This window comes from Sordaria macrospora, chromosome 3 (genome assembly GCF_033870435.1).
Source record: "Sordaria macrospora chromosome 3, complete sequence".
Classification (NCBI taxonomy): Eukaryota; Fungi; Ascomycota; class Sordariomycetes; order Sordariales; family Sordariaceae; genus Sordaria; species Sordaria macrospora.
Window position 1 is genome coordinate 3,428,403 of NC_089373.1, and position 25,792 is coordinate 3,454,194.

A 25,792-nucleotide genomic window follows, 5' to 3' on the forward strand; every position below is an offset into this window, starting at 1 on the left:
TGTTTCAGTATCTCCGTCGTAGGAATTCGGAAAAGTTGACGCGGTGAGTTGGAATGTACAAATACTTCGGATCTCAGATCAGAGGTGACGGTGGTCACTGGTGAGCCGGACTTTCAGAGGAAGGAAACTGAAAGCAACAGTAAAGCTCTATCTATGGTCACGGTATCCCTAGGTCGTCGTCGAGCCCTCGTCACATGTTGTGCGGCAAACGCGCCTGATATCTATCACAATCACACATGGATACGCGACCGCGGCAGTGGCCAAGCGGCGAACTGTGGTGAACTTTTGAGATGCCTCATCATCCTTGTCGGTAAACTGCAGCTTCAATTCCTGCGTGAGGAAGGGATGATGTTTGGTGGACTACTGCATAATTCTGGGCCAAACCCGAATTCTCATGGTTGTTGAACCTCAACGCCCCAGAATTATACGGCACGGGCCATTTTTGCTTTCACCATGAGTTCTCACTCGAGTGTTGAGGTGGGATTCGGGAGGGGTCACAAAGTCGCAAGCTTTCTTCAGTTGGTCATCCTGGATTTTCATCATTTTTCTGAGTTGCATCAGAGTTCACTCTCCCTTGATTGGCTTCCTTTCCCCTGGATGCTGCATCTTTCAGACAAGATAATGCTTGTAAAGGGGTCCTCACAAACGGCGAGTTGTCGTTTCGCCAAGCATGCTTGCCAGGGCTTGTATATCTGGGGAATATTGCAGGGCTATGTAGTCGAAGGTATCTGGATGTCGTCAAGTCTCCTTGTTTGACTACTGGGGCAGTTTCTGGGACAAGGAGAAATGAAAGAAAGGGCAAGACAAGGAAATATTAAGGGTGAAGCATTGTTAGCAATTTGTGTAACAGGCCAGGTATATGGGGGAGTAGATGACGGCTAGGTCTAGACATTGACTAGATATAGACCCATGGAGCTGACTGGCAAAGCAAACAGTTAAGCTGACGCAGCACAGCGTTCTGACCTGACATGTTGACTGCCACCCGCTTATGTGTAGAAGCAGTGATATTACCCTGTGGGTTGTCTCTTTTGCTGTTTGAGGAAGTGTCTGTCATCAATGTCCGTGGTTGAGGTAAGGAATTCATTTCGATATTTTTCGAGACCATCTACACGTGAAAAAGACGGCTGCCTATTGGCTAGTCTCCACCCAGACCTTCGTTTCCCCTGCTCAACCCCCTGCTGGACCCTCCTGTCTCCCCGGCAGCACCCTGAGCACCCCTTGAGTCTGACCCACCCACCGCCTGAGGGAGGTGGATTGAGTGGGGTACGCAGCAATGACGGGGTCGTCTCTTTTGATGAAGGAAGGGGCCCTTGGGAAAGCCCCAGGAACGGAATGCCCTGAGTGGCAGGCACAGGCCATACCCGACACCACGCAAATTTGTGCTGTCCAGTGCTGGGAGTGCTGGTGCTGTTGGAGGAGGTGCGACCGCCAAACCGATGTGTCCAGTGAGATCGCATGGAACTCGGAAGCACAGTCCACCCAGCACTTGTTGTGCCAGACAGAGGTTCCAGTCCAGGGGGCCCGCCGTGCGCGTTCTAAGGCGTCCCGATCGTCCAGTCTCCGTCTCCCACTTTCCATTCTTCAAGGTCGACAAAGCTCCAGGCCATCAAGACCACACATACTTGGCCTGGCGAGTCGAGCCTTGCCATTGTTGTTATCTGCTTTCAGTTTCTCTGCCTCATTTTTTCACTGGCCCGTGAGCATCGGAACATCACGATATTTACGTCTGCTCTGCCCAACCCCTGCTTACCTCGTTGCCTCTCGGGGCTCCGTAGAGGACGGTTTCCCTTCCGTCGCCTTCCACCAATCTGGCTATCTACCTCCCCGTTAACTTTCGGCATCAGCGACGCCCACCGCGACCGCTTTCCCGACCCCGACTTTGACCTCAACCTCAACCCCAACCTCAACCTCCCCCACAAGAAGAGTCCGAGTCAAGGCCATCCAAGCATACTGTCACAGCTCACGCCAGCTGCCGCGCCGAAGACGAACGACAAACGACGAACGCATTTGCTAGACGCATACCTCCCGTTCCATCGCACATCCCCCCTATCCCGCCTGGCGCTGGACTCCGCCCCGGGTAGAATAGGTAATCAGATATACGCAAAGGCAATCTGATTCCCTTGCTCTTATAGACGCATCATCAAGACGCAAACGATCGACCGAGGTTCATTACCACGCCGGCCCGACAGTGACGGACGATTCATTACCGCTCCTGCGTGCCCCTTTTATTCACCGTTGGGGACCAAAATCTGCTTCACGCGGTTGCGCCCTGGAATACTCTCCATGTGCTATTTCTAACGGATTCCCGTTCCCTCGACCTTCGCCCTTACGCCATTTGATTCTCGCGATTGTCCTATACCTGAAAAGGGTGGTGGTGAACTTGGAGTCTCAGCACGGAAAGGGTCAATACCGCCATCATGGATGACTATCTAGATGCCCCCATGGATGCTGACGATGTGTTCCCATGCAAGGGATGCGGAGAAGTAAGCTTCCCACTCAGAGCTACTGCTTGATCATTGCTGACCCTCCTGTGGTAGATTTTGGAAGAAGGCAAAGCATTCGAACTTGGTATGTTGCATATACATCTATACCTGTAGCTTAAATGGGTTCGCTGGGGATACCAACCCTTCATCACGTCCGGCGGCACCTACGACAGCTGGAGCTTTCAGAGGCGAATGCGTTGGGTGCTTATGATCTACTTTACTGACTGACTGTATCGCAGCTGGAAACCGATGGCATCTCGATTGCTTCCGTTGTAACACATGCAACACGCTCCTTGACTCGGATGCGAACCTCCTTCTGCTTGGAGATGGCTCGTTGATCTGCAACAATTGCACCTACAGCTGCAGTGCTTGCGGTAATAAGATTGAGGACTTGGCCATCCTGACCGGAGACCAGGCCTTTTGCGCAACATGCTTCCGCTGTAGGAATTGCAAGAGAAAGATCGAGAACCTGCGCTATGCCAGGACCGCCCATGGGATATTCTGTATGAATTGTCACGAGAGTCTAATGGCACGAAGACGAAAGAAAGCAAAAGCAGCGGCTCAAGCAAAAGCTCGAGACACCGACAAATCTCTTCCTGCGCTACCGCCAAACGCTGTGCCCCCATCCAGTACAGGTTTCGCGCCTGAAAAGCTTGCGGCGGACTCGGATACACCTACCGAACTATCACCACGACCTCGAAATGCTTACGGACGGCAGGACTCGTCGTCGCGCAGCAGTTCGAGGCCTGACCGCTCCCCTGAAAGATCGGCGGAGAACAAGGAAACGGTGCTGGCCCCGCCAGCGCCAAACTATAGACACAACCGCAACTCAACCATGTTGTCTGCCGATCTCAACGGGGGTGATACTGAGGACTTCTTTATACCTGTCGCGCTTGACCAGAGTCCCGCGCCGTCAATGACGCCTCAGTCTATGGCCGATACGTTTTCGGACTCGAGCCGGAAGAACAAAGATTACTTTGGCTCCACCAGGTCAAACGCCGTCCAGCCGGAGAAGAAGGAATCAAACACTCCAACACCGCACATCGCATTGATGGCGCAGATGGCGCAAGAGAGGCAAGCGTCGTCCGACTATGAGAGTCCCCAACAGGAGCGACCCCCACCCCGGAAGCTCTCTAGAGCGGCCGATATGAATACAAAGCCGGCCCATATCGCTAGCATCCTGGCCGAAGCCTACAATCAGCAGCCTAACACCGAAGACTTCAAGCTGCAGAACGTTCCCAAAAGCAAGAGGCTTGTGAGTACCCGGAGTGAGTCTCAAGCGAGCAACAATATCGAGAATGGAACAACGCAACGCATCAAGGACAGTCCTGAGCCACCTTCAACCATGAGTCCCGACAGGGTCATGACCCCTAGATCCTCCCAGGATTCACGTCCCAGGGATGCCGTGAGCGATGAAATACGGCCGTCGAGTGAATCTGTGACCTCGCGCTCAGAAGTCTCGAACGTTGGGCGATCCATTCCGCGGAAAGAGGTTCCGCCTTTCGTATCCAGAAACTGTACGTCCCCGTCTCAATCCCGTGTAAATGTATGAGGAGTGTTTACTGACGTCTTGCAAGTAGCCGATGGCAAACCTCTACCAGTTCCAGGGTCGAACACTAACGATGGCCCTGCTCTCCCGCTGCGTCCTCCGCCGCCTGAGCAGAAGCTCAGTAACACGTATATGCAGCCCAGAGCACCACCTTTGCCTCCCACTCAGCAGACCCCTAAGAACCAGACTGCAACAGGTGGTGAAAACCAGGAGCTGAAGCCATCCCCCAAGCTGCCTAGGTGGAGCTCTGGGGTAGAGTTCAGCATGGATGAGGATATGGCCAGGATACTCGGAACAGATGAGGGCTCGTCGTCGATTCTGCGCCGGGTCTCGAACGCAGTACGACATGGACGGAACAGCAGCGGCGAAATAGGCGCTACTCCTGGCAGGATTTCTCACAGTAGGAGCGTGAGCGAGACCACCCGAGGAACTACTTCGCCCCGTTGGCCGAGAACCCCGATCGTTGAGGATTACTCAACCGGTAATATCAACGATATCACAAGTCCGTTGTCTCTAGCTAGTACGACCCAGGATGATCCAGCCTATTTGAAGCGGCAACTCAGAACCTCCGAGCAACGGGTGGCAGAGCTGGAGCGACAGTTCAACACGGAGAAGGATCTGAAGAGCCTCAACAAGAAGTTGATCGAGAAGAGGAAGACAGTTTCGGTGCTTGACACTCAGACTGAGATCATGATTAGGCAGCTTGAGGTACTGGCCGGGTATGTTGAGCGCGCAAAGAAGACTAATGAGTCGTTTGACGCCCGCGAGCTGGAGGAATCGGCAATTAAGGAGTTTGTCCAAAAGCTGGAGCGTCTCAAGCACAACATGACTTCTGCGATCGAGCAGCTCATCGCTGAGAGAGATGACTTGGTAGAGGAGAAGAACCAGGCCATTGCCGACCGTGATCGCGCTCTGCTCGAGTTTGAGCAGCTCTCTTCCAAGAACGCTCAGCTGGCTGATATGAACAATGATCTCACTCACCAGATCCAGGAGAGATTCAAGCAGCAGATTAACAACGGCGAGCTCAAGTCACCCAATGGTTTGGGTATTTACGGCCATGCCAAGGGTGCCTCACTCAACATGGACTCCTCGAGCTTGCAGACAGCTACGACCATGGTTGGTCCTGATATGGAAGATCAGCTTGTGGAAGGCCCTACCGTGGTGAACATCCGCAAGGGCCAGGTCAAGAAGTTCAACTGGAAGAAGGGCTCCAGCAAGGTGGCGCACAATATCTCGAAGGGTATCCGTGGTGCGGCGGGCGCCTTCCAAGGACAGGAAGGAACCCAGAGGCAACAGCAACAGCAGCAACAGCAGCAGGGCCCCCTGAACGGAGACAACATTGGCCTTCCTTACGCCATGACAGTTGCCCAGGTCGAGGCTCCTGTCACTGTTAATCCTCCACCAGCCAATACCATCAAGCCTGTGCTTGTTGACAACTCGCGGCAAGGTGGAGGTGGTGGTGGTGGTGGAGGATTTGGTTTCTTTGGAGGCAAGAAGCCAAATGCGCAGCAAAAGTCGATGTCGTTAACCAATATCTCTACTCCTGCGGTTGCGGAGGCCCCTACTACTCTCTTCGGTTCCGACCTGGTTGAGCGGACTGAGCATGAACGCCGTCAAATACCAAGCGTAGTCACCCGCTGCATCGAGGAGGTTGAGCTTCGTGGTATGGATGTTGAAGGAATCTACAGGAAAACTGGAGGCAACTCTCAGATCAAGATGATTCAGGAGGGCTTCGAGAAGCAGCAAGATTTCGACATTTCCGACCCGGAGATCGATATCACTGCTGTGACCAGCGTTCTCAAGCAGTATTTCCGCAAGCTGCCGAACCCCTTGCTGACGTTTGAGGTGTATGAAAGGGTCCTAGACTCGAACAGTAAGTCCATCCTCTGCTCTGTATGACTGACGGGTGTCCACAGATGCTAACCCGGCGCTCCACAGATATTCAAGACGTAGAAGAGAAATGCGCTCACTTGAAGAAAACAGTCAACATGCTTCCACCAAAGCATCGTGACTGTCTCGAGTTCCTCATGTTCCATCTTGCTCGAGTAGCGAGCAGAGAACGCGAGAACCTGGTAAGTCTGCCGTTCCGTCGGTTTCCTTCCCTGCACTCAGAACATTCGGCTAACTCGCTCCTGTTAGATGTCACCCAAAAACTTGGCTGTAGTGTTTGCGCCTACCATTATGAGAGATCACAGTCTCGAAAAAGAAATGACGGACATGCACGCCAAGAATAATGCCGTTCAGTTCCTGATCGAGAACAGTGCCCTCATTTTCGAGGAATAGGGAGTTGGAGCGGGCGCGTGGGCGCGGCGTGGGAATGAAGACGGAAGGACGGGAAAGCCTATTCTTAACCACCAAATGACTTATACATGGTTTGTATATACTGATGATATATTTTGCCTTTCTCTCAAGAGTGCCGGAGCGACGGCGGCTAGGCGGTGCGCTTGTGAAAGCAAGGAAGATGCGGAAGCGACGGACTCGATTGGCGTTGTTGTTCTTCTCTTCTCGCGGAGGGCTCGTAGGGGCCACTTCGCTCGTATTCTTCCAGTCCAAATTTGGCCTTTGTTGCGTCTTTGGTGATCTGAATGCTTTGGCCTAAAAGAAAATGAAGAATAGTATTATGACTCTGTAAAGAAGGTGATGGGTGTATTCTAGTGGTCTTAATGTATTTGTGAAAATGAAAGGTTCAGCTTGGTTCTCTACAGTTGGATGGGAACCAGCCTGAGATGAGTCAATATGAAGAATGGACTAAGTTATTCACCTCCAAATTGGCTGTGACGGGCTGTCCTCCTAGGCACATCAAGCAAATGTGATGAAAACGTCGTTCATTCTCGAAACTGTAACTTGAGCTTTTTGATTGGCTCTCTCCTCAATGACGTTGCGAACACACTCCCTTTCCTCCCTCCCTTTCTCCAGCCGGGTATCATTTCTTTCACACAGACGCAACTTTTTTGTCAAAAAATCCCACCAACATCCACGCAAACATGAGCGGGGGCATAAACTCACTCCCAACAGACCAACAGACAAACATCATTATGTCCCGTTCAACCCCTCCTCTCCAACTCGCTTTCGAACAACCCCTCCCTGTGAGGCATCGGTCAAGGTCCAACAAGCCAACCTCTATGACCCAACCGTGCTGTTTTCGGTGCACTTTTTCACTGTCCAACAATCCTCTTAACCTTATCCAACAACAAATTCCCCTGTCTCCCCAACTTCATCTTCCCATCCCTCGCTCCGGGCTGCCTCGCCTTGGCCATCTGCCTGCGATATTTCTCCCTCTCGGCAATCCGCTGGCGCTTCTCCTCCTCGCGCCGCGCAATCTCGGCCGCCCTTTCCTCGGCCTGTTTCTTCTTCTTCTCGGCCAGCGCCAGCTCCTTCTCGTAGTAGTTCGGTTTGCGGTGGCGTTTGGGTAGGCGCGAGGGGTGCATGTTGGGGTCCATGGGTGGGGGAACGTAGACCCCGTCGTCGTCGGCAGCTGGCTTTGTGGTCGTTGTTGGTTGTTCCTCCTTCTGTTGTTGTTGTTGTTGTTGTTGTTGTTGTTGTTGTTGTTCTTCTCCGTTGCTCCCATCCTGCTGTACCTCTTCGTTGGTTGTTGTTGTTCGTTGTTCTTGTTCGGCGGCTCTAGCTGCTTTGACGGCGGCGCCCTTTTCGAGGAGCATTTGCCGCGAAGGGTGGATGGGCGCGGGAGCGTCTACATCTTCTCCCTGTATGTTGTCGTTCTTGTCGGTGATTGTATGGGCGTTGTTGTTGTTGTTGTTGTCGTTGTCACCTTCGGCGTTGTGGATGTCTAGAACAGGTCCGACGGGAACACCGGGAGCAGCTGCGGCTTCGGCTTCTTTCTTGGCTTTCAGTTTGGCGTATTCCTTCTTGACTTTGGACTTGGTGATGAGCTCCTTCTTGATCTTGTCGGCTGGTGGAAAGGAAAGATTTCAGGTCAGTATGTAAACGGCTGTAAGGTAAATGACCACAAATAGACATGATGGTGGCTAACCTTTGCGCTTCCACGCTCCATCTGGAAGGTTTGCTGGGCCAACGCGGAAGCCGTGCTTGGCCTTCTTCTTGTCGGGGGCGCCGGTTGTCGGGTCCTCGTCGCGGGCTCTTTTGGGCGCCATATTGTGGGATGTCAGGGTTTTTCTGTTGGTAATCGAAGAATTTAAGGGCGAAGGTATCCTGGTAGGGGTGGTTTTGCGGTGGACAATGTGGTGGGCGATTGATGATGGTCTTGGGTGTTAGGTTGTTGGAAGCTTCTGTTTTTTTCTCCTAGCTCGAACGAGAGAAATCTACTGATAAGCTCCCCTTGTTCGTTATCGCTACAGGCGGTAGAAACTGGCAGAAGATCTGGTGTGGGGCTCATGCATGGACCAACATCCAAATGACGCCGGGTGCAGTTGCATCATTTTCAAAAGTCCAGGAACCTACAACACCTCTACGCTCCGGTTGGTACCGTAACTCACCGAGACCCTGATGTTGAACTTGCTGAAACTTTATACCCGCGATACAGGAAGCTGAAGTGAACGTATCATATTCCTTGACTATTGATACGTAATGGAAACTTTGGGCTCCCATTCATTGTTTACACTAAGTACATAGAACGAAAGATCGCCGGGAACCTTTACGGGTAAGTACCACCAGAAGTAGTATCCACTCCGCATGTTAACCACATCTTCTGCTTCTTGGGTCCCGACCTCCTATCCTGACTTCTCGAATCCCTTGATCAATCTACTCTTCGATATTGCCTGGACGAGTCGAAACCCATTCATTCTGTCGGGACTGGACAGGTAATATGATCGGATTCATTTGGACGCATACCTCTATGTACATAGCCCGGCCTCAACCGCAAAGGTTCGGTATTGATCTCCAGGTCCGCCCGACTGGATATCCGACAGATCGATGTCCGGGTCCTGCAGTGCAGTGCCGTGGTTTTTGCGAGGCAGCCACCGTTAGCAAGGGACCATTGCGCACAGATTTGCGCATAACTGTGCTGTACTTTAGCCCGATACCCGGCCGTCTGCATTACTGCCCCATCACTGCACTGCCATCTCATAAAGCTGCTACTGGTCCCTTCCGTCCCATCTTTCCTGCATGAGCCGGTTGCAGCAAACTGAGAAGCGTCACTTCAGTGCTTTCAGGATTTAAAACTCTTCAAATCCCAAAAGAGATCTTTGCCTAATTTCCGCAATCCGTCAATCATACATGCCATACATAGGCGCCGCGCAAGTCTTTGTTCTCGGCGTCAAAAGTCTAGACCTGTATGGTAGGTCCTTGTCCGATCTGCCTTTTCTTTGGAAACTCAGGCATATCGTCCGAACAAATCGATGTGGTCAATTCATACCGAATAGCAGCCTTCACCACTCCAGCAAAGTGCTATGGTGCTTGACTCGAATTCCGGACCCATCCAGCTTCCACGACCTTCCGACTATGATGATATTCGTGCTCTGCTTCTCCGCCACTGCGACTTAATCACCACACGGTCCAGGTCTTGTGCATGCCCGGACTGATCCTCCTATCTCCCCGATAGGTCTTGGATTTACGAACCTCCTCCACCCTCCCGATTTTCCGGCCCAGCAGACCAACATAGTTCTTTGACGGTTGAAAACATGTAAAGTCTTTCGATAAAGACATGCCTGAGATCCGTGTTGCTTCAACTCTTGAATCGACGCGGAAGTTGGTTTCTTTATAAGAGCACAGACGTCCTACACCGCAATTTGGCTTTTTCTTGAATCCATAGGATCACTTCATGAAGCCCTTTTCCCAAGACATGTCGGATCAGGGCCGCCTGGCTCACATCACTCATGCGGAGATGTCGGAGCCCACTCATCTTATACAGTCCCATCAAACGACGGCCTCCGCCAAGTCCTTGTCTCGTCGTGTCTCTGCGGAGAGCATCAGGACCGAATTTTGCGAGGGGCCCGTCGACAACCCATATAGCCCAACCACTCCTGAGAGGAAGCTCACTGGTGCCTTGATCTATGATCGAGCCGAGCTCATTCATCGCTTGAAGATGAAAGAAAGCCCGATCTGGGTGCCTGGTTGCCATGTACGTTTACACATCTAGGTCCGGCTGCTTTGCCTTGCTTTTCTACTGACATGCTTGCAGCCTGAGTCCCGGCTTTATGAAGACGAAGTACAGCCATCCCAACAGATACCCCAAACATCGAGCTTAAACGGAGCATGCTTGCTGCCCCCGCCTGCGATTGCCCATGAGAAACGAGATGGCAAACAGGGTCTATCGGATGTAAACGCTGCAGGACAGCTCGAGTCGGGACTTGGTATCGAACGCCCACGCTCTGCCCTTCACAGCGGAGATTTTACACCAGACGATCAAAATGCCGATGCTCGAGAGAGACGAGACGCTACCCATTTACGGGAATCCCATGATTTCAGGCATTTCGAAGACTCATGGACCTCCAGAGATCCTACGTCGTTGCCCTTTTCACGGCAAGCAATGGGTTATAGAAAAGAGGCATTTGGTTCACCCTCTTCCTCGCTTTCTTCATCTCTCTCCACAAGTTTTGCTTATAAGCACCCCACCAGTCCTCTGGTGCATACAGAAAGCCGGGAGGATATTGAGTTGGAGACATCTTCGGACGGGATCAGCTCCGTATCCCCAAATATGCGAAGACATACAATAAACTGGGCTCATGGCTCTTCTCTCGGTCATGGAGGAATGCTAAGGCATACGCCACCACACAGAGAGCGTGCGCTTCCCTACCAAGCACATCAACCTCGTCGTTCGTTAGCGTCACTATCAGGCCTCTCGATACCAAGTTCTTCTCCTCAAACGCTTTCCATATTTCGGTCAAGGCGTCTGTCTCACAGCTCCGAAGGCTCCCCCCTACAGCATGCATCAATGGTCGGATCTTATGAAGAGAGTATTCTCAGGGGGCGAATGTCGACGACGCCTTCCAAGCCCTTGGAGTTCATGGCGCAAATTGGGGTCCTAGGCCTTGGAAAGTGCAAACCGAACTTGCGTTGCCCATCTCATGTCACTCTGCCATTTTCAGCTGTGTTCTATCGTTATTCTAGCACTGTTCATGGCAGGAATAAAGGGGAGGATGGACCGAGCCCCTATGTGGGCCAAATCGACCTGGAGAACGGATTGCCAAATCCAGAGGAGTTGCAGCGGTCCAAACGGAAGCAACAATCAAGGTTCGCCGGACGAACGTCGCCAGATGATGACCGATTAACTCACAATATTGGGGGCGAGGTTTCAGGGGGCGATAGCCAGAGACTCGAAAAGAATAAGAAAACCTCCCGGTCTCCGAAAGCGCCTCCTGGAGGCTCTTATCGCATTCCAGAGAAGGGACAACTCCAGATTATTATCAAAAATCAGAACAAAACAGCCGTCAAACTCTTCCTGGTTCCATATGATCTGACAGGCATGGAAGCGGGCACGAAAACGTTCATCCGCCAGCGGAGCTACTCTGCTGGGCCCATCATTGACGGTATTAAGAGTACGGTGCCGGACGGCCCTCCTATTCTTCGATACTTGATCCATCTTCACATCTGCAGCCCGTCGAGTGGCCGTTTTTATTTGTACAAGGACATCAGAGTTGTATTCGCCAACCGCGTCCCGGATGGCACCGAAAAACTTCGCAATGAAGTCACGTACCCAGAGCCGCGGTACATGCCATACAAAGCGTTGCGAACATGTCACCTGTCGTCAACTCCAACAAATAACTTCGTTGCTCCAAAACCATCACAGAATGCTCCGAGTTTGGCTGCCGGTAGTCAACATGAGAATCAATCCCACATGTGCCAGCCAAGTCAAGACATGGGATATCTCAACACTTGTCTCCGTCTCCCCCGGCCAACAGCCATAACAGCTGGCGGTGATGCTATGACCGGACTTGAACTGACGGGACCCCCAGCGCTGCTGGGTAGATACGACAAGCTCAACAGGGGAGATGTGGGATATGGCGGCAATCCTTTTGGTCACGTTAAAAACGGGCGGCCTGGGTCGGCAGAGAGTCTTCTATCAAAGCGGCTCCGGTCATTGGGTGTACAGAGTCTTGTGGCAGATGATGCCGCGGAAGATGGGGTCAACGGACCGGTCAGCACATTAAAGGAACGATTGGAGAACAGAAACCGAGATGGTCCATAAATATCCGATTTTTGGATGCCCTTTAAACGGGAATCCGGAGTCTTCAAGAGACATTGCTGCGGCACCATGTACTGTTCGATGAGCTCGGATGAACAGTTGCATGAAAGACACTTACTGCCGTTTTATCCATGAAGCTGTACGCCGAGTGTACTTAATGTCATGTAAATGCGGAAGTACTGTAAGTGTAGATAAATGCAGGTACCCCTGACCAATGACGAGATCGTGTGGGGTTGATTGGTCGAATCCCGGCTCTGCAAGCTGCGACCCTGAACGCTCTGGTGGAGCACAGTTAAAGAGGTAACCATTATCGCCCCACTTAGTCGCGATTGGCAGGCGGTAAATCACTGCAGAACATGCGACGGTAGGAAATTCCCAGAAAGTCGACGAGGCAAGCTTCAATTCCAACTACTCGATCGCGAAATCGAAAGGCTTCATCCACACCCAAATTTCGACCTAAAGAAGAGTCATTGATTACTCACAATGGGAAAACGCCAGTTCAGAGGCGCAGAAAATGGGGACGGGCCGCGAAAAAGGCAACGCGTCGTCCACGAGGCTCCCACGTCTGAAGTCATTCACACCAGTCGCCAATTGAGGCAGCTCCTCGCCTTTGACCCAGACCTTGGGCGTTCGAGACATGGTATGAACATTCGTGATTTCCAATCCATTTTCGCTCACAAATTCTGACTCTATGCAGGACTCCAATCGTTCAAGCTTCTTCTCGATTCCCTACTCTCTCGCGATGACAAGACCGACAGTGCTGAGAAACGCCAACAGCATGAAGCACGCTTCACGATAGTCAAGGAATACCTACAGTCTACGAAACCGATCGAGGACGACGAAAGCTCAACATATCTTCCGGATATCATGCAAACATGGAGCAATGCTGGCCAAGTCAATAACGAGAACCTCCTTTCCGCTGTACCGGTTGTCCTCGCACTGCTTCTAAAACTGCTGTCTCAAAGCCTTGAGCTTACGCCAATCGGATTGGGAATTTGCAGGACCTTGTTGCAAAAACGTCAGCAAGAACTGATCTCCCGCAGCTTGTCGGCCGACAAAGGAAAGGCTTTCATTATCTCGCCCACCCTGCGTATGCTCAGGGAGGCGGTATGCTTCGATGGAGGTGCCATTGCTCGGCCAATGTTCCGCGCGAGAGTTTCGATGCTCAAGTCATTGGCACGGAACATGGGGATTGTTCACATCGGAGAGGAGCCTGAGGACATCAAGAAGCCCTCCCCACGCACCAATGCTGTTCAACTTTTCCTGAGCGCTCTCAAATACTTGCATCCCGAAGCCAAGAAGGAGCTGCTTGCGCAGAGGGATGTCGTTACTGCCCTCACGAGGGATATCAAGCAAGATCTACCTTACCTGGTGCTGGATATTCTCAATGGATTGAGGGATCACGTCTTACTTGACAACAAGGTTCCCCGGGAGGCCAAGTCCAATTTTCTCAGTTCCACGACATTGATCAAAATCTCGGGCTTATACTACTACCGTCTAGCTAGCGATGATCTCCCATCGATATCAGACGCCGCTCATGACTTTCTAATGACCGCATGCACCAACCCATCATGTGGTGTTCTGAGACAGGATAGCGGACTGTATCCCAGAGAGGCGGATCCAAACGCTGCTATCCCCAGCGCCGACCTTGAAGAGCTTGGGCTGGAAGCTATTGTATGGATGAACAAGTTCAAGACAGAAGTTCCCGTCCGCAACTTTGTTCTGTCAAACTTGCTCCAAAATCTTCGCCCATGGTCAAGCGTGAAGCAGAGCGAGCTGATCACCGCGATCTTCAAGGTTGCACCAGAGTTGATCGCGGACTTTTTTATCAAGAACAAATCGTTTACCTTCGAGCCCAAGCTATCTGCGACATGGATTGGATATGCAGCATTCTTGTTCAACACAGTAGCACTGCCGCTGCCTGAGTACTTTTGCCGTGGGTCTGGCTATGCCGAACTTCCTCCCCCGACATCCATCGTCATGGATAACATCCTGCCTCTTCCCCTGAACCAGAAAGCACTCAGCCGCTGCTTAACGAATAAGGCCAGGATGATCTCCTTCTTTGCGACCCGAATTCTCATCCTAGCGGTGCAGAAGCTTGACACGGCCGTTAAGATGCACCAAGACCCAGCTCACAGCTCGAAATTCCACAATAACCAAGCGCTCTGGACGGAAGCAGCTCGCCGGTTAGTTGACGAGTTCTGCCAAAGGAGCCCAGGCATCAAGGAGATGATCAATTCGTACCGATCTATCCCAGAGGATGATATTTTGCACCGCGAGGCTGCTAGTCAGCTGTTGCGCTTGTATTACGAGGTCATTCCGCAGGTCGCGCTCATGGCCAAGTTCGACGTCTCCCCACTACTAGAGACAGCACTCAAGAGACTGTCCAAGCAGGAAAAGCAGAAGGAGGCTGCCTCAGAAGAGGATGGTGAGATTGATCCTCGTGACTTTGCGCTGAGCCTCAAAGAACTGGAGAATCTCCTCGCGATTGCAGGTTATTCTCCCGGCATGAGGTGGTTTGCGGCGACAGAGCAGCTCACTCTGTCACCGTTTACAACCCTGTTGAAGGTTTATGTTGAGGCACTCCATGGCGTTTCGCTGGCACCAGTACGGCAGGTTCTCGACTTCGTAGCGGTGGAGCAGCAGGTTGTCCCCGCAAAGGATAAGGGTCACCCTGGAATCTCTGTTCTTCTTGAAACTCTTAAGGAGCTCACGGCGTCGTCTCCTTCGTCTCTTGCCGCCTTGTGGCCTTTCTTGGATAAATGCCTTACTCGCTGCACCACGGCGCCAGTCAAGTATCTCGAGATGCTGCAGGATCTGGCCAAGGATGCGGAGGACGAGGTACTTACTGTCAGCCCGTTGGTCGCTGCTATCATCGAGCAACTGCCTTTTGCTGCCAAGGCGACGGATTCCAAGACTACACTCGATGGACTTAGTCGTTTCCTGCCAAAGTTCCTCGGATATTCGGCAGCTGTTGGGGAGAGCAAGCCTTTGCTTGAGGCTGCGCTTGCGGTCATGTCTGACTCATTTACCAAAGGACTTGGGAAGTCATTGGCTGTGCCCAAGAAGCATCCATTCAAGCAAACAAAGGGTGGAAAGTCGACCGAAGTCAAGCAGGACACGAACAACACAGCAGCGGAAGGGAAGAAACCGGAATCTGGTGATGACGTCGCCGCCTTGGACAGCGAACAGTTGGAGCGTGTTCTCGATCTTCCAGACAGCCTGGCCACTGATAACTCAGCACTCATCAAGTGGCAAAACAAGTCCGTGGATGAGCTTGTGGACGAAGGTCACGCCATCTCCCTCATTAGCCTGCTTGCCTCCGAGCACGCCAGTATCAGGAAGGAGGCGCTCGTCAACATTTTAAAGATAGCTGCCAAAGTCCAGCAATCCGAGTACGAGGAGAAAGAACAGATCTGGTTGTTGCTCTCAGAGCTTGCGGAAACCGCCAGGGTGGCAGCCGTCAGCCAGGCCGTCAACGCAGTGGCGCCGCTCCCGAGCACCATCATTGCTTTCGCTTGCCACGCCGTCAACGTCTTGCGCGACCCGACACACAGCCTCTATCCCAAGATCAACTCCCTCCTTACAAGGGGGCCCTTTTGGAGCGTGGACAGAGTGCCGCTGGCGGATGAGGTCTTGACCGAGGAACCCGCAGTTGGCGATTCGTACTTTGCGCAGCTCAACTGGCTACTGGCATATCTGCTGGACGGCCTTAGGACGTCTAAGGACTTGGAGTTGTTCCACAAGAAGAGGGCAAAGGGCCCGCTGTTTGAGCGGTTGTTGGCGGTAGCAGGAAACCCATACATGAGAACGCCGCTGAGAATGCAGGTCCTCAGGATACTGTACCGGGCAACTAAAATCGAGGGGGGTAGCACAACGCTCGTCACAAGGTTTGGCGTGGTCAGCTGGCTAGAGGAGCTGTTGAAGATGAAGAAGGGCTTGTTGACGACGCAAACTCAAGGTGCAGCAGGCAACATTGTCAGCTCTGAGGACGAGGTTGCGGTGTATAAGGGCCTGCTGAAGAGGATCTGGGATACTTGTGATAAGGGAAGGGTTAAGGGATGGAGTAAAGGAGGTGTTGAGGGTGTGATTGCCTAGAGGATTCCCAACGGGGATCAGCCACAAAGGACTGTGCATTGTAGTTGTTGAATAAATACCACGGAATGTCGAGTCATTGGCATATATACTCGATTACTACTTTCAAATGATATGTGATACCTAGGACTAAATAAGAGGGCGCCGGTGTTATTTGGCAACGGGATATTGCAATTCTCTAGACGCAGACTAACCGAAATCCCCTATTCCGGTCCTCTTCGACAGAGATACGACGCGGAGTCGTACATAACAATGCTGCAAAAGGGGAACTAAAGGGGCTAATGATGAAGAAGGGATCCCAGTCCAGGAAGACCAGAACTAATGACGACAGCTGGCAGTAGCGACATCGGCGTCCAATTTGCACCATTCCAATGATGCTTTGCACAAGGAGAACAAGCCCATCTCGTTGTATTAAACAAGGAGTTCACCACAGGCAGAATCACAAAGGCTGGACTGCAATGCCGGCGACAGATAAGGTTGCTATGCGGGGAGGTGGTGAAGACTTCTTGGGATATCAAAGGCGCTTGGGCCCCAAAAGCTTACAAAGGAACCTGCAAGAACGATTTGAAGCCAAACCTTCCATGGACGACGATGACACACATATTGATAGAATGGAATGGCAGCGTGACAGGCTCACAGGTTCTGGATGGTGAAGTGGCAGCACTAAAAAGCGGTCTCAGATCCACCTTCAAGTGGAGGAGGATGTTGTGTGATTTTGTAGAGAACCTGAAATGCAGCGGGCGATGACTTCTGATGACCCAAAACTTCAGCGGGCAGCTGAGAGAAGGAGGAGAGTCCAGCCTATGGCGGGCAGCCGGGCAGCCAGTGGGCAGGCCCAGCCAGCTGCTTGCCTGTTCCAGTTTCGCCAGGAAACACCACCCTCGTCCTCCACCTCCACCTCGGTGCCTCCTTCGCCCTCCCAGTCGGTCTCCCGTCCAGCCCGTCCTTGCCCTGAACCCCCATCTGGTTCTGCGCTGTCCCCATTCCAGTTTTACTACCACCACACTTGTGACTTGCCTCTCTCCATTGTCATTCACGCCCCTTCTCCTCTCCGCATCGTAACCTGAACCTGAAGCAACAAGAGAACGGTTTCTACTATTTTAGCCACCGGCCTCCATTTCCAGAACGCATCACAAAACCACAACAACAGCGCTATCACCTGTCGAGAAAACTACTACCGTTTAAAGCCAAAGCATCGCTTTCAATCCACCGCATTGCTCATCCCAGTCTCACTCTCCTCGCAGCCTCTGTTGGCCCACCAGCAGACGTAGCCCGAAGCAGTGAAGCCGGCGAGCAGCCAGCCGCAGCCTCCATCATCCCGTCCGTCATCTAACCAAACCCCCTCCATTCATCTTTGTCCTCGTGCACGGTCTGCACAACCTGCACCTACCGACCCGTCTTCCGCAACATATCCCTCGATCCAACTTGAGCTGTCGCCGCGCTGGTTCCCTCGAACGAATAATTATCACTGGACTGCGGCATTGTGCCGCTAGGACGCCCGCCTCCTCCTGTCTGTCACCGACTTGCTGTCCTCCCCTACCCAGCTGCGGATGCTGGTGAAACTGCCATTTAGTCTACAGCCGATGGTCTTTGCATAATACAGAAACAGACAATACCATGGCAGCAGTGCAATACTCAGCAGAGTTTCTGCTGTATCTACGAGCGTCGCCATTATGCGTTAAGCCTCCCGGACTCCCTCCCGCCGAGGAGTGGATGGGGTATGTGTCTTCTCTCAACTCGGCCAGGCGATGGGCGCACATGAATGGTTACCCATTATACATGTGTGCCCTGCTAGGCATTCCTCGGACACTCTGGCTAATCCCTCCATAGACCGCCTCCAGAGACAGGCCGCAATAGCCAGGCCAAAACCACAAATGACCGCATCAAAGGCGGGGACAGTTTTCTTCTGAACCAAGAAAACAGACGTCCAGCGCTGGACCGTGCCGGTTCGCGCACCACAACGAGTACGCTTTCTCTCAGTCCTGGATCTTTGGGTTCGGGATGCAACTATGTGGTCTTACCGTGGATCTCTTGCTGACCCTATCAGATCCTGAGGATATTATCCTTGGACCTCCCAGAACAAGCTTCGCATCCGCTACCACTTTGCGCAACAACAGGACCTCCGACGCTGATAAGGGACTGAAAGATAACGATCGCCAGGATCGGACGGATCGATTCAACTTCCGTACGCGCACCAATGACCCGGAAACTACCAATGACCGGTTTGGTAACGGGCGGAACAACGCATTCCGCCGCCGTGGGGAGGACCAGGATAACGGCGAAGGCTGGACTCCGGTCAAGCCCCGCAAGAGCTTTGGCACTGAGGGTGCAGAGCGATTCCAGGGTCGCATGGGCGCCGCGGGAGAGCGTTTTGGCGGCTCCCGCGATACCCAGGCTAAAGATGCTTCGGATCGCCGTAACCGGGCCCAGGACGTCCGAGACAAAGATGGCGAAGACATTGATACACCTCGTAGGAACGGATTGTCAAGAGGCAAGACCGATTCCTGGTTCAACAAGGAGAATACGAACAGCAGCGACAACAATGGCGCTTCTGCTTCTCTCTCTGTCAGGGAACGTATTGACAGGTCGAAGAGTTGGCGTGATCGCGAACCCAACGAAGATCGGCAGCAACAGAACGACAGATATGGCGACCGGGCTGGTGGATATGGCGGAGGAAGATATGACCGTGACCGTGACCAGCGTGTTGAGCGCGATCCTGAATGGCTCGATGAACCCGTTGAGCATAAGTCGCAGGGTCATACGGCCGAAGATTTCAAGAAGTTCATGGAGAGTATGAAGAGCAAACATGGCGGCGGGCCAAAGGCTGAGGACAAGGCCCCTGCGCCTTTGCAAACCAATCTGCCCGAGCCCGCCTTCGAGGCAGAGAAGGTGTTGTCTGCACCTGCCCTCGAAACTGGTCCGGACAAGTTTTTTGCAGCCTATGGTGGCAGCCTTCAGGTTAGCACCCCAACGGCCGAGAAGGAAGCCAGTAAGCCTGTATCCGGCAAGGGGTCCCGATTTATGGCTTTCCTCGCTCCTCAGGAAGGGGCAAAGACAGAGCCGTCAACTCCCGCTGCCACTGCTCCCTCGAGCGGACAGCCCAACGAAGTGCCTCAAAAGAATGAGGCTGAGAAGGAGGCCTTCAATCTCCTTATCCAGAAGCTGCAGAAGAGCGGAATCGGGGGGCCTTCGGGTCCATCTGCGCAAGCAGCCAATCCCATGGCTCAGCTCTTCGGCAACTTTTCGCAGCCGGCTCCTCCTGCTGACTCCCAACCCAAGAGCCACATTGCTTCCCCGGAACCGTTTCAGCAGTATGGTGGAGATCGCCGTGATGATCCTCGATTCCGGGCACCTCCACCGAACCCCTTGCACGACATTATCTCCCCTCGTCCTATGGCTCCGCCCACTCAGCCGCCTCCGATGACACGGCCCGAGCAAGCATTGCATGATCTCCTCGCCCAACGCCACGCTATGCCGAACCATGGCAACAACCGGGGCGGTCAGAATCCTATGGTGAACAACCAGGCTGAATTCCTCATGAAGCTCATGCAGAATCACGAGAAGGTGCCTGAACCGCCTCGGCAGGAACAGCTCCAGGTCCGAATGCCGCAGCCCACCAAGCAGGTCAATATTTCCGATCTTGCTGAGCGTGAGGCTGAATATCAGCGAGAACGTATTGCTGCTCAGAGACAGCAACAGCAACAGCAACAGCAAATTAGAGGCCCGGCTCCCCCTGGCTTCTTCAATGACCAGTTTCACCCTTCGGATATTGACAATCGTCCACCTCAGCCGCCGACGCAGATGCCGACGCAGATTCTTCAGCGGCCTCCTCCCCCTGGTCTGGATCATCACATGCTTCCTTTCCCACTGGGTGCTGGCGGTGCCGGTAACCCTGGAAGCGGAGTTGGTGGTCAGCCTATGGGTCCGCCTCAAAGAGGTCCCATGATCCCTCCTCCGGGTCTTGTCAATGGACCCCGTAACGGACCGATGCCGGGTATGTTCCCTATGAACTTCCCGCCTCCTGGTGGAGCGTTCCCTCCTGGCCCTCCACCCCCGGATGGCCTCGTTGGACCTCCCCCTCCTAGAGGGATGCAGCCTCCCCCGGGCTTTTTCGGTGGTGGACCCCCACCCGGCTTCATGGGACCTCCCCCTCCCGGAATGGGTGGTTTCCAGGGACCGGACGGCCCTGCTGGATTTGGTGGTGCCGGCGGTCTTCCTTTCCCCGTTGATCGGCGCGGTATGCTTCCTCCTGGGTACCGCGGCCCTTAGGATGGACAGCAGCGACAACAGTGGCCTCAGTATGGACAACGGAAGTCTGAGCCGAGGTAGGTAGTCAGTCTGTCACTGGTTATATGTGAGGGAGATAGAAAGAGCGGTAACTATGAGTATGTGAGAACGAGCGTGTTCGGCATGGAGGTATAAAGATCGTGACGGCGGAGCGCAACAAGACTATATGGGTAGTCTCGAACCCCTCAATATAACGGGTCACTCAGCGCAATTCATTCATATCCTTGTTCTGTGTCATAAATGCTTATCGCTTTTGCATGTGCTATGCTCTACTATGTAACCATTTGCTCGCATAGGTTGTATATAATGGCTGGCTTTGTGGTCATTCAAAGCTTGTCCGTCATTTGATTCTGTCCACGTCGCTTTATATCTGTGGTCTAATAAATAAGGAGTATGTCTTGTAATCCAGTATCGATACACGCTTTCCTGCGTAATCACTAGTGTTGTATATCAAGTGTACCTTCCACTTGTGATCTTGTAACATATGATGCTGTCTTGCCGTCTTCTCCCGGAATGGTGTCGTTGCTTGGTGGAGGAGTGAATTGTCCAATTAGCTTCGTGTTTTTGCTGATTGGGTATATAAGGGTCGGATCCAAAGAGGCAACAATCAATCAACTACGACAGCTGATTAACAGCTGGAAGTCTTCCGTAGTATAGTGGTCAGTATGTGAGCTTGTCAAGCTTGAACATCAGTTCGATTCGCTCGAGACCCGGGTTCAATTCCCGGCGGGAGAGACCTATATTTTGTATTTTTTTTGGCATTTTTATCACTGGTGTTTCTGTTATTTTTTACCTTCGTCCTTTGAACATCGTCTTTTTCTGTTCCCTTACCTGGCTTGCGATCCTCCTCGCTTAATCTTCATCTTTTGCTATATATTAGTGCTTGCCCTAAGCAGACGGCCATACTGGTAAGGAAGATCACCGTGGTTGACTTCAGTTGCAAATTGCGTCATTCGCATGCTATGAAAAGCTGGGTGTTTGTCTTAACTCTGGGTTGCTCGACGGTTTGTTTACGAGTTATTATTTCCCCTTGCTCATGCACAAATATGAGGATGGAATAACGGATAACATCCAATGCTATGTATGGGCTTTAACTTTGTCAACCTCACTCTCCCGACTCGACCTCTCGAAATCCAAAATCCCACTCTTCCAGGTACGTACCGCTCCCTCGATCCCTTCTACCCCGCACGCCATGCCCCTGGAAGTTGGGGAAGCTCGCAGCTGCACGATGTCCCCTTGTGCGGGACACAACATTATTGCGCCGAAAACGACAGTCACATTCGTCCGGCTTGAATTTTGACCTTGTCACGACTTTGATTTCCTCCAGCGCTTACCACAATGCCGCCATCTCGACAAGTAATCGACGGTTTATGGCGTTGCCTATGTCCTTCTGTCGATGCCACCTTGCTGGCGAAGGCCCTCGAGACCATAACCCTGTCTTCCGCCTCCGCAGTCCGATCGAGACCACGAGTCAGTCGCAGGATTGGCCTGCTTCGACATCATCGAGGAGTGCGCTCGCTCAGTCAACAATCGCATACTCATAGACATAACGCCGGCAGCCTCGTCTCTCCCGATCTATACACCGAACCGAAATGGCCACAGAGTCAACAACAGAATCCCGGAGCCGTCGCGGACGGGACGGTAACAACCGTGACCGAGATTATCCAAGCGACGAGTGACCTTATGACGGTCTTGAACAAGGCGTCAACACCTGTTATTTACGAAGCGCTCCGTGAGCTTCGCAATCACCACGGGAAACATGGCAAGATTCGGCCTGTTGTACAGTTCCTCATAAACAACCGAAAAGAAAAGCCAAACCCATTCATATACGAATCGCTGGTTGTCGCCAACTGGGATATCACAGGCTCGGCCGACGAACTCGGCTTCATCTTTGACTCCATGGTGGCAGCCGGTGTCGAACCATCAATAGGTGTCCTACAAAGTGCTCTGAAAGCACTAGCGGTCCATCCTGATTATCTTCTGAGGACGGATATCCTCCGTTCCATGGGAACCAAGGGAGCCAGACTCGACAAACACGCCAAGTTCAGCGTCAGCTTGGGCCTTCTCCGCGATGGACAACTTGAAAAAGCCCTGGATATGCTGGACGAACTGGTGCAAAGCGACCAATGGGTACCTGCTTGGATATACGAGGTCTTCATCTACACGCTCTCAAGGCGTGGGTTCATCGAGGAGGCCGTCCGGGTCATGCATGTAAGGCTCAAAGCTCGGAATCAGAACACCCCGTCCTATGCGCTGCCTTTGGGGACTTGGTACTTTTTGCTCGACGAGTGTAGCAGGGCAATGCATTACGAAGGGACAAGGTTGGTCTGGGACCACTTGGTAGAGAACCGCATTGTCAACCCTCCTGACGGCGTCGTCATTAACGTGCTCAACACGGCCTCTCGCCATCAAGACGCAGACTTGGCTACTCGGGCCATCGAGCTTCTCGCGGCAAGGGGAGTGCGACTGGGTCTGCATCATTACGAAGCGCTGGTGGAATGCTACGCCTACAACGGTGACCTTCTGAATGCGTTGCAAGTGGTTTGCATCATGGAAGGCGCAGACATTCCCCCCGAAGCCGCCAGCACGCGGTCCCTCTTCCTCCTCTTTCGCCGGTCGCCCGAGCTCCTGGAGAGCGTCAAAGAGATGATGGAAAGTCTCAAGGCAGCCGGCTACAAAATCCCCATCGCGGCCGTAAACGTGGTGCTCGAGGCCGTCTGCGAGGAAGAACCGACAGTCGACAAGGCATTCGGCATGTACCGCAAGCTCCTGCAGCTCTGCTCCACGGGACCGGACCTGCGCACCTTCCAGGTTCTCCTGCAGAAGGCGCAGAGCGCGCAGACGGCGCAGGAGCTGGAGTCGGAGATGCTCATGTACACGCTCAAGCCCACGCGGGACATGTACGAGCACTTTGTGCGGTGCGCTTCTGGCCAGGATGGCGACCTCAACACCGCTTTTGAGTACCTGGCAAAAATGGAGCTGGCGCCGCTGGCGAGAAACGCTTCCAGGCGCACGTGGATCAGTCACCCGACTTTGGTCCAGCTGCTGAAGCGCTGCTTCAAGGAAATGGATCCCAGAGCGTGGGCGATTGTTGATGTGGCTAGGGAGAGGAAGATTGATCTCGAGATTGAGATCAAGAAGTTGCTGGCGGAGATGCCGAAGGAGACGGTCGGGGCGGATCAGAGGGCGCAAGAGGAGATAGCGGCGATGGGCAAAGTGGAGATAGCGGGTGCGGAAGAAGAGGTTTTGGATGTTGGTGATCTCAAAACTTCGAGTTCGTCTGCGTCTTAAAGAAGACAAATAGTCAAATGGGATGAAGAAGAGCGGTTATATAGTTAATTAATGGCTTGGCTAATACGTCGCGCCGGACAATATAGGGAATTGTGCGAGCATCATTTCTCAACAATTACAATTTACGGTTGTATAGTGTAGCGGTTATCACTCCGGATTCTGAATTCCATTAGAACATTCCGGCAACCCCGGTTCGATTCCGGGTACGACCTCAACTTTTGAATTTTTTGGTGCTTTTTCATGGTCATGACCGATTCATGCTTCTCGCTTCCTTCCCGTAGTCAATATTTGTTTGCTTCTGAGGTTTGGACTAGATCACCCGCAGAGTGCATCATTTTGTGTGACGTGCAGTGTACTCAGGGTGCCGTTATTCATGTTTCCACTTTTTTTTGTTTTTCATTCTCAGATACTTGATGTCGAGGGAAAGGAGGTTTCGAAAGGACCAAGATGTGATATGATGCGTAAAACGTTGCGCCAGGTTCATGAAGAACTCACCCAGGTACTTCAAGCTTGGGTATCTTTTGCTTTAAAATAATCATGTCCTTCTTGCCGTAATTTCCATGCTGATGACACCAACACCCAGTCTGGTCTATGTGTCCGAGCCAGGTCCTCTTCTTCCCAAAGCCCATATCATTACCATGATCGCCAATGAGTTGTCATGAAGCTCTGTAGTTGGAGCTGTGCTTCATGCTCATCTACCGGTATTCTTTGCGAAAACGGATTCGTATAGGTCAACAATCCATCCGATCATGTCTCTCGGCCGAAGCTCTCCGCCCCTTTCCTCTCCTCCCTAATCGCGATAGCGGCAGCCCCCAACTGTCGTCCCTCGGCTCATCGTGTCGTTATTAAGAGCTGTATTTTCATTCGTTCGGTATGGTCGTTAAGCCTCCCTCGCTCGCCGTCCCAACAACATGGGATTCTCCAAACTTCCACCTCATGCGCCCCTGCCACGGCCGCGGCCTCCTCTCTGACCACCTCTGTCGCCTCCTCCTCGTCCGCCACGGCCGCCACGGCCACCGTAGTCGCCTCTGTTCTGTCCGCCGCCGCGACCGCCTCTATGTCCGCCGTGTGAGTTGTGTTGCTGCTCGCGAGCGATGTCGATCACGTCGTCCGGTACTCGGAGGTATTTGATCTGTGTTCCACGGCAATCAGCGAACCATGCATTGGTTGGTTAGAGCGAAGGGAGAGATCAAGAAGAGGGAGAAAGATGGGAAGAGAAGACCGAGAAGAACTCACATTGTTTCCCTTGACGTAAACCTCTGGTAACCTTGCGAACTTGTCACCTTCCTGTTTGTTGCTCAAATCGAACAGTCAGCTGTCTTGTCCCCGACCCTTTTACTTCGCCTTGTGGATTGCTTTCCAACGCCACCACCACCATCTCCTCCTCCTCATGATTATCGCCATTGCCAGAATTTGGGAACCGGGGTAGCACTGACCGGGCTGGTCTGAACAACCTCCCTTAGTGTCAGGTTCATCCACGTGTCGCATTGGATCAAGTGGCCGTTGAGAGTTTCGCCGTTCTTGAGCTCGACGAGCATGGGGTGGCCTTGCGCCGCGGTGAGGATGCCTAACGGTAGCTGTTTGTTGGCGAAAAAGGCAAGAGGTTAGTTATATGCGAAACAATACTGAATTAGCGTTGCGTCCATATGGGCTAAAACATACCATGATTCTGAATTTGTGGATTGACTGCGATGATTTAGCTGTCTGGTGTTGTTGCGACGAAGAAGACGAAAAGGAGTTGTTGACGTGTTGGATGCAGCGACCAAAGGGAAGTGCGCCCGCGACGGGAAGCCTGTCCTGTGGTGGTGTAGCTGCAGCTTGCCGGCCGCGGGCAACGACACCAGAGCTATAAGTGGAGCAATGACATGTTTGTTTCACTGGGATGTCTAGGGAGCTGAGGATTTGCCGGCCGGTAGACAAGATTGAAAAGGTGGGGCATTTAAAAAGTGACGGGGAGTTTTAACGCGGGGTTGTTACTCAAGAGCT

General features: G+C 52.7%; 7 protein-coding genes and 2 non-coding genes across 9 annotated transcripts; 7 read left to right on the forward strand and 2 right to left on the reverse strand.

The window, feature by feature from the left end:
• Positions 1 to 1,043: 1,043 nt before the first annotated feature.
• On the forward strand, positions 1,044 to 6,693 carry SMAC4_00863 (uncharacterized protein). The gene is made up of 6 exons (XM_066089507.1): positions 1,044 to 2,483; positions 2,538 to 2,568; positions 2,723 to 4,000; positions 4,061 to 5,905; positions 5,971 to 6,104; positions 6,172 to 6,693. The coding sequence occupies exons 1-6, from the start codon at positions 2,418 to 2,420 to the stop codon at positions 6,313 to 6,315; spliced, it is 3,498 nt and encodes a 1,165-aa protein (XP_065946543.1). The 5' UTR covers positions 1,044 to 2,417; the 3' UTR covers positions 6,316 to 6,693.
• Positions 6,694 to 6,792: 99 nt separating this feature from the next.
• SMAC4_00865 (uncharacterized protein) lies at positions 6,793 to 8,268 on the reverse strand. Its single transcript, XM_003349924.2, has 2 exons — positions 8,024 to 8,268; positions 6,793 to 7,942 (listed from the first exon to the last, which is right to left on the reverse strand). Exons 1-2 carry the CDS (start codon positions 8,142 to 8,144, stop codon positions 7,188 to 7,190), a joined length of 876 nt encoding a protein of 291 aa, XP_003349972.1. The 5' UTR covers positions 8,145 to 8,268; the 3' UTR covers positions 6,793 to 7,187.
• A 994-nt stretch (positions 8,269 to 9,262) lies between these two features.
• SMAC4_12094 (uncharacterized protein) lies at positions 9,263 to 12,481 on the forward strand. Its single transcript, XM_066091053.1, has 2 exons — positions 9,263 to 10,069; positions 10,130 to 12,481. The coding sequence occupies exons 1-2, from the start codon at positions 9,770 to 9,772 to the stop codon at positions 12,134 to 12,136; spliced, it is 2,307 nt and encodes a 768-aa protein (XP_065946544.1). The 5' UTR covers positions 9,263 to 9,769; the 3' UTR covers positions 12,137 to 12,481.
• Positions 12,482 to 12,540: 59 nt separating this feature from the next.
• SMAC4_00866 (uncharacterized protein) lies at positions 12,541 to 16,317 on the forward strand. The gene is made up of 2 exons (XM_003349926.2): positions 12,541 to 12,773; positions 12,831 to 16,317. The coding sequence occupies exons 1-2, from the start codon at positions 12,617 to 12,619 to the stop codon at positions 16,229 to 16,231; spliced, it is 3,558 nt and encodes a 1,185-aa protein (XP_003349974.1). The 5' UTR covers positions 12,541 to 12,616; the 3' UTR covers positions 16,232 to 16,317.
• A 1,528-nt stretch (positions 16,318 to 17,845) lies between these two features.
• SMAC4_00867 (uncharacterized protein) lies at positions 17,846 to 20,826 on the forward strand (the record flags this gene model as incomplete). Its single annotated transcript, XM_003349927.2, has 3 exons — positions 17,846 to 17,946; positions 18,059 to 18,192; positions 18,276 to 20,826. 3 exons carry the CDS (start codon positions 17,846 to 17,848, stop codon positions 20,495 to 20,497), a joined length of 2,457 nt encoding a protein of 818 aa, XP_003349975.1. The 3' UTR covers positions 20,498 to 20,826.
• A 331-nt stretch (positions 20,827 to 21,157) lies between these two features.
• Positions 21,158 to 21,250, forward strand: SMAC4_13504. The gene is made up of 2 exons: positions 21,158 to 21,194; positions 21,216 to 21,250. It is a non-coding gene; the product is annotated as a tRNA-Asp (tRNA).
• A 603-nt stretch (positions 21,251 to 21,853) lies between these two features.
• On the forward strand, positions 21,854 to 23,806 carry SMAC4_00868 (uncharacterized protein; the record flags this gene model as incomplete). Its single annotated transcript, XM_003349928.1, has 1 exon — positions 21,854 to 23,806. One exon carries the CDS (start codon positions 21,854 to 21,856, stop codon positions 23,804 to 23,806), a length of 1,953 nt encoding a protein of 650 aa, XP_003349976.1.
• Positions 23,807 to 23,932: 126 nt separating this feature from the next.
• SMAC4_13505 lies at positions 23,933 to 24,018 on the forward strand. The gene is given in 2 exon segments: positions 23,933 to 23,969; positions 23,984 to 24,018. It is a non-coding gene; the product is annotated as a tRNA-Gln (tRNA).
• Positions 24,019 to 24,154: 136 nt separating this feature from the next.
• SMAC4_00869 (uncharacterized protein) lies at positions 24,155 to 25,774 on the reverse strand. The gene is made up of 4 exons (XM_003349929.2): positions 25,469 to 25,774; positions 25,243 to 25,383; positions 25,043 to 25,093; positions 24,155 to 24,938 (listed from the first exon to the last, which is right to left on the reverse strand). The coding sequence occupies exons 1-4, from the start codon at positions 25,469 to 25,471 to the stop codon at positions 24,741 to 24,743; spliced, it is 393 nt and encodes a 130-aa protein (XP_003349977.1). The 5' UTR covers positions 25,472 to 25,774; the 3' UTR covers positions 24,155 to 24,740.
• Between the last annotated feature and the right edge of the window lie 18 nt (positions 25,775 to 25,792).